Raw genomic sequence first — 6,777 nt, 5'->3', positions numbered from 1 at the left:
TGCTCAGAAATCGGATTCTTGGCGCGAAATTCCCAGAAAATGGCACTCGTGGGGCTGTGGGCAAGCCCTGAGTCTTTTAATGCTGTTACTTCCTCCCTCTGCACTTTTTTTCTCTGTCACGGTGTGGCCTGCACCACCGAGGAAAGAGACAGCACAGTGCCGGCAGGGAGGTGGGCTCGAAGATTTGCTGGGTTTTAGGCCGGGCCTAGGGAGCGGACCGTTTTTTCAAAAGGGAGGCCCCGATCCTGCTTGCACTCTAGTTGCGAAGACAAATTCGCAGGCACAAGGCTCGTTCAAACGGACGAATGCCCGGCCTGAGCGGGCTGGAGCTGGGAGGAAGCGATGGCGGGGGCTCCGGCTCCATTCCACCCATTTCAGTGGAGCTCAGGGCGTCAGGCTTGGCGTCCACCCAGCTGCGAGGCCCCGGTCTGGCCTCCGGTCGAGTCTCCCCTTCGTCTCCTCAAATCCGCCTCCAGGCAGAGGAGCGGCCGAGGACCCATGACGGACATCTACCAGCCTGTGCTCGGTCGGCCGGGCCCACAGGTGCCGCGCCCACCTGAAGCCCGAACGCCGGCTGCGCGGGGCTCCGCCGTGCTCGGCGTCCCCGCGCGGAGGCGGGCTCTCGGCCTCTGCCCGGCGCTGATTGGCCCGCTCCGAGCTCCCGGCCTCAGATTGGCCGCCCGGGCGACGCGTCACGTGGGACGCCGCGGCGGGCGGGAAGAGGTGCGAGAGCCCGGCGCACGTCGCGTGGGCTCGCGCGGGGGGTGTCGGGTCGCGCCTGCGGGAGCCACCGGGGCGCCGCGCCAACCCGGAACCGCCCGGGCTTGGGGAGCCGGCTCCGTCGGCCGCGCTGCCTGGCCGGCCCGCCCTCCTCGGCGGCCCCTCCGCGCGCCAGGCCATGAGCGTGGGCTTCATCGGCGCGGGCCAGCTGGCCTGTGCGCTGGCGCGGGGCTTCACGGCCGCAGGTCAGCGCGCCCCCAAACCTAGGGCGTGGGCGGGCGTCGCCGCGGGAGAATGAATGAACGAGCGGAAGAAGTGGACTTGCGTCCGCGGGAAGGAGTGAAGGGGCTGGGAGGAGGGCGGACGCGGTTGGGGGCTGCGGAGTTTTGAATCTTTTCCCCAGGCAAGCAAGGAGAACGCTTGTGACGCAGCCCTCTCTTCTGCAGGCATCTTGTCCACGCACAAGATCATAGCCAGCTCCCCGGAAATGGATCTGCCCACGGTGTCCGTCCTCAGGGTACGTGGGGTTGGACGCGTGTTGAGAACCAGGTGGCCAAGAGGAGCAGGGTTTATTGGTCGCACTTGAGCCACTGGCCAGCTGACCGACCCACCGGGAGCATCGCAGACCCGACACTCCCTTCTTGGGGGCAGCTCCGTGTGGTGGGGGTTACTCAGGCCGGCCGCCTGGGTTCAAATTCAGACAGTGGGTGGGGTAATGGAGGTAGTCAGGTTCGCAAGATCACCAGGTAAAGCCAGGTGCTTGGAGCTGACTGGAAGACATGGAGATCCCAGGTATGCCCGCGGAGAAGGGCACTATGTAGGGCTGATGATCTTGGCAAGTGGATGGATGGCCAGACCTGTCTTCCAACGCACCTCAGGGTGGGGTCAGGCAGTGAGCACCACCCCAAAACTCCTCTGATCTCTCTGATCCACTTCTGGACCTAAGAGCTCTAGGGTCCTTTCCTCATTTGTTGGAGACAATAGCCACTTTGCGAGTTACTTGGAGGGGTGAAGGAGAAAACTGGCCAGTTAATTGTTCTTTCTAAACAGTATGTCACCTAGTGTGGGAGAGGATGCCTAATGAGGCGGGCACAGTCAAAGCCTGGGTCTAGGATGGGGTGAGGAGCCTAGCTCTCTCTGCAGGGCCCTGCTTCAAATTTGGAATCCCCAAGAGGTGGGTGTTCTCTAGCAGTCTGGCCCTGGCACCACACAGAGGCTGTGGACAGGCATTGGCAAGGATTGAAAGTCCCTGACCCAGCTCTTAGAGCGCCCCCTGGCACATTTCACCGTTACCATTGCTCATGCCGCTTTCCAAGTACCCAAACCACTGCTGTTGAGTCAATTGTGACTCAGAGACCCTGTAGAGCAGGGTATAGAACTGCTCCTGTGCCTTTCCAAGACTGTACCTCTTCACAGGAGCAGAAAGTCTCCTCTTTCTCCCTGGGATCTGCTAGTGGTTTTGAACTGCTGACATCAGGGTTAGCAGCTCAATGCAAAAGCACTCCCATCACCAGGGTTCCTCTGTTCAACTACAGAGGCTTCTTACCTGACAGAGCCCTCTGGGTGTCTGAGGCTTGATGGGGATCAGAGGACAGTTATCCTGAGTTACCCTGAGAAAGCGTGTCAGTTCTTGGCTCATTTGCCAGGAGCCCTGGTAGTATAGCTGCTAACCCCAAGGTCTGCAGTTCGAACCCATTAGTCCCTCTGCAGGAGAAAAAGGAGGCTTTCGACTGCTGTAAATATTTGGAGACCCACAGGGGCAATTCTACTCTCCCTTGTAGGGTCACTATGAATCAGAATCAACTCACTGGCATGAGGGATATTTTGCTTGTTTTGCATTTGAGCAATGGGAACGTGTGCCAATTGGGGCAGGGCCTAACCGAAACAGGCAAGGGCAGGAGTCCCACACTGCGTCAGGTTTGGGTTTGGCACAACTCGGCTATCCCTCGTGTGGACTGAGTGTGCTGTTGCTGGCACTGCGAATCTCGGCTGTCTCCTCCTGCAGAAGATGGGCGTGAACCTGACTCGAAGCAACAAGGAGACAGTGCGTAACAGTGACGTCCTGTTCCTGGCCGTGAAGCCCCACATCATCCCCTTCATCCTGGATGAGATTGGGGCCGATGTCCAGGCCAGGCATATTGTGGTCTCCTGTGCTGCCGGTGTCACCATCAGCTCTGTGGAGAAGGTGTGAGAGGAAGGGTGGCCCTGGGGGCTGTGAATGGCGGGGCGCTTGTGAGGAGCTGTGTCCAGTTTACTGGCCTGGTCATCATCTTTGCTGCAGAAGCTGATGGCGTTCCAGCCCGCGCCCAAGGTGATCCGCTGCATGACCAACACACCTGTGGTGGTTCGGGAGGGGGCTACGGTGTACGCCACGGGCACCCATGCCCTGGTGGAGGATGGGCAGCTCCTGGAGCAGCTCATGAGCAGCGTGGGCTTCTGCACTGAAGTGGAGGAGGACCTGATTGACGCCGTCACGGGGCTCAGTGGCAGTGGCCCTGCCTATGTAAGACCCCCACACTCTCCACTTTCCTGGGAGCCCCTCGAAGCAGGTTGGCTGGCAGGCAGGTGGGGCTGGGGCTCACTCGCCTCTGGAGGAGGCTGGGCCCTCTCTGGCCTGCTGCCTGAACCTTCATCGAATGTTCCCACAGGCATTCATGGCCCTGGATGCATTAGCTGATGGTGGGGTGAAAATGGGCCTTCCTCGGCGCCTGGCAGTTCGACTGGGGGCCCAGGCCTTGCTGGTTAGTATCTCCCCCGCATGGTCCAGGTGGGCAACGGATTCTGAGGGAGGGCCACCGAGCTGGAGCTTGGGGCTTGCTTGGGACTTGGGGCAGCCTGTGCCAGGGTGCTGCAGCCGCCTTCTCCTATGCTCACTTCTGCACTAGGGAGCTGCCAAGATGCTGCTAGACTCGGAGCAGCACCCAGGCCAGCTCAAAGACAATGTCTGCTCCCCCGGAGGGGCCACCATCCATGCCCTGCACTTCCTGGAGAGTGGGGGCTTCCGGTCCCTGCTCATCAATGCAGTAGAGGCCTCCTGCATCCGGACACGGTGGGTCCATCTCGCTCGCCGTCCTGAAGAGCCCCATGAGCAATGCTGGGGTCTGGGTCCAAGCTAATGAGCACCATGTATTCGACACTGTTGAGCTAAGGGTTTGGAGCCATTGTTTCATTTCATTCCCCACAAATTCTGATGGCTGGGATTAGCTTTGATTCATAAAGGATGTTGAGGCCCATTGTTCACAGGTGCCGTCCATCCCATAGCGGCCCTGTGTCTACAGAAGAAGGGCTGTCCACAGCGTCCTCACAATTACGTGGTGTTTGAGCTGGTCCTTGCAGTCACTCTGTTGATCCAGCTCATTGGAGATCTCCAGTTACGTTCTGAGCGCCTGCCAACCGGAGGGGCTCATCTTCTAGCAAAATCCGTCAGTGCTCCCTTGCCATTCATAAGGGCTTCTATGGCTGATCCCTCAGGAAGGGGCAGCGTTTGTTTCTGTAGCCTATTTTTCGTCTGGAACTGCTGAAACCTATTCACCGAGGGCGACTCTCCTGGCATCTGAAATACCGGTGCCATAGCCTCCAGCATCTCAGCAACACACAAGCCCCCACAGTGCACCAGACTCAAGAGAAGGGGAGGCTTAGGGACAGGTCATTTGCCCAAGGTCAAACTAACCAATGATAGAGTCAGCCTCGAGCCTGGGACTCCACAACTGCTGGCTTCCCACGTTCTCTCCCCTGTGACTACAGACACCCTTTGGAGTCATAAAAGCCAGCTAACACCAAACAAGACAAATAGAACCTATGCATGGTTAACTAGGAGCCTTGCTGGTGTAGTGGGTTGCAGGTTGGGCTGCTAACCACGAGGTCAGCTGTTCGAATCCAACAGCCACTCTATGAGAGAGAGACAAAGGCTTTCTACTCCTGTGAAGATCCACAGGCTCAGAAGCCCCAAAAGGCAGTTCTGTCCCATCCTGTAGGGTGATAACAAGTTGGCATGGGCTTACTGGCAGTGAGTTTGAGGTTTTGGAGTGCACCGTTAACTAACACTTATATGAAACTTGGCGGGCGAGTGTTTGGTTTGAGATTCTAATGTTTAGTGGTGTCAGCTTGAGTGTGTGGGTAGGGAAGCTTCTGGAAGCCCAGGCCCCCAGGCTTTACTGCCTCCCCACTTCATCCCTGCAGAGAGCTGCAGTGCATGGCTGACCAAGAAAAGATCCCCACGGCAGCCGTGAAGAAGACGCTCCTGGACAGAGTGAAGCTGGAATCGCCCACGGTGTCCACGTTGACTGCCTCCAACCCGAGCGTGCGCCTCACCAGAAGCCCAGCCCCGGGAGGCAAGAAGGATTAGCACGACCTCTCCCCTCCTCGGGGCTCCAGGGCCTGATTCTCGAGCTCTGCAGGGAGAGGCAGCCACAGGTTGCTTCCACGGCTTTGTGATAAAACGTCTTTAAATGTGTCCAGGCCAATGCAGTCAGAGCAGACAGTGTTTGGAACCTCTCCTGTCTGGGGTGAAAGGCTGTTCCTATAGAGGGTGGAGGGTGGGCTATGCTAGAAGCCTCCCATGGTGGGCGGTGAGGGCCTGGCCTTCAGCCCCAGCCAGATCTGGCGGTCTGAGGTAGACCTTTCACCTGGGGACACGAGCCTGGGTCGGGCAGCTTCCCTGTTGAATAAGGTGAAAGATAAAGACACAATGGATTTTCCTCTTGGCAACTCAAAGGGAGAAGAAGCAAGCGGCTTAGAATTTCACTGTTCCCAGAAATGCCTTCAGTCAGACTAGGCCTGTATGTATGTATCCCTGGCTCCCTAAGTGCTTTTCAGAGCTGCTAGTGTTCTCTGTGTTAATAAAGTTGTATTGCTTTTCTTTCTTACATCATCATTCCAGAGAACTCCAGAGGTTCTTCTCAGGTTGTCCCTGCTTCTCTTGAGAGGCACATGATCTCAGCAGGAAGTGGGGGTCAGAGGAAACAAAGGGCTAGCTTGGGGTATAAAGTTTTACTTCTTCCCCCACTACTGCTGGACAGTTGTATTTTTAAAGGGACCACGCTAATGGCAGGGGAGAGTTACATTGTTGTGGGGGCAGTAGCCCAGGCACAATGGTTAGCCTGTGTGGTTGGGAGGGAACAGCCCCCCACAGCTAATCGCGGGTTCTATAGGTGCAATTGTACGTTTGAGATACATAAAGATTATAATAAAGTCATAGCATGAGAGAGAGAAGACAGTCAAATAATGGAGTTGGATGTATTTTATGGTAGCATGCTCGCCTGGATGGCCATGATCTTACTGGCCAGGTCCACGCACAGCGTGGGCCGAGGTGAGGTGGGGAGGAGACCCCGCAGGAGGCTCGAGAACCCCGTTTATTGCTAACCAAGGGTTATATCTACTTAGGGGGGCGTGATTACAGGTAACTAACTGCATGTCACAGGAAGGGACAGTACAATAGGCATGCACATTGTGGGAAGGGAATGCACAATAGGCATCAGCGTGACGGGATGACCTAGGGGTGTGCACGTGATGGGAAGGGGGAGGGACTAGATGTATACATGGAGCAAGATGGGCAGACCCTACATTCATGATGGCAGCCTAACCTTGGTCACCCTTGGTTGGGCTCAACCTCTCGGGTATACTACAAGGAAACAACTATTCTTATCAGAAGGGAGTGGGCCCTACTTGTGGGGTAAACTGGTGACTGCTCTAGATGGCTGATAACCCTTAGGGAGAATGACCCTTGATCTACTCCTGATAGCCTCCAAGTGTATAGTCATTCCCAAGCAGCTAAGTTTGGGATATATTTGGGGGAGAACTTGGGAGTAATCCTGTTTCCCACAGGCCTGCTTTGTTAACCCCCTAGCTGGCCAGCACCTTGCTGCCCTTTCGACCTTCCTCTCTGCTCTTGGAGCACTGCCTTTCCTCACCAGATAGAAGATACCCAGGCCTGGGGGGACAAGCCGCTCTCTGTGCTGTACTGATGGTTGCTGGCAGAGCCACCTGTGTTCATAGGCCCCAGCTCCCTGCCTCCACAAAACCAGACGGAGCCCGAGGCTGTCCCTATGGGCTGCTGCA

At 57.0% G+C, this 6,777-nt stretch overlaps 1 protein-coding gene across 2 annotated transcripts; it reads left to right on the top strand.

The window, feature by feature from the left end:
- The first annotated feature begins 709 nt into the window (after positions 1-709).
- PYCR2 (pyrroline-5-carboxylate reductase 2) lies at positions 710-5,585 on the top strand. Of its 2 annotated transcripts, XM_075530946.1 has the most exons (7): positions 710-965; positions 1,167-1,237; positions 2,726-2,905; positions 3,002-3,223; positions 3,369-3,461; positions 3,606-3,769; positions 4,900-5,585. In XM_075530946.1, exons 1-7 carry the CDS (start codon positions 899-901, stop codon positions 5,063-5,065), a joined length of 963 nt encoding a protein of 320 aa, XP_075387061.1. In that variant the 5' UTR covers positions 710-898; the 3' UTR covers positions 5,066-5,585. The 2 variants fall into 2 exon arrangements, with proteins under 2 accessions (XP_075387061.1, XP_075387067.1); XM_075530952.1 differs by lacking the exon at positions 3,606-3,769 and having other exon boundaries at positions 4,900-5,069.
- The last annotated feature ends 1,192 nt before the right edge of the window (positions 5,586-6,777 follow it).

The sequence above is a fragment of the Tenrec ecaudatus genome, chromosome 1, assembly GCF_050624435.1.
Source record: "Tenrec ecaudatus isolate mTenEca1 chromosome 1, mTenEca1.hap1, whole genome shotgun sequence".
In the NCBI taxonomy this organism is placed as follows: Eukaryota; Metazoa; Chordata; class Mammalia; order Afrosoricida; family Tenrecidae; genus Tenrec; species Tenrec ecaudatus.
The sequence above is the reverse complement of the archived record's forward strand: the minus strand, read 5'-3'. Positions and strand labels throughout refer to the sequence as shown.

Coding starts and splice junctions, on each gene's coding strand:
- PYCR2 (XM_075530946.1), top strand. CDS start 899: ATGAGCGTGGGCTTCATCGGCGCGGGCCAGCTGGCCTGTGCGCTGGCG. Junction 3,462..3,605: donor TGGGGGCCCAGGCCTTGCTG/GTTAGTATCTCC, acceptor CTTCTGCACTAG/GGAGCTGCCAAGATGCTGCT. Junction 3,770..4,899: donor GCCTCCTGCATCCGGACACG/GTGGGTCCATCT, acceptor TCATCCCTGCAG/AGAGCTGCAGTGCATGGCTG.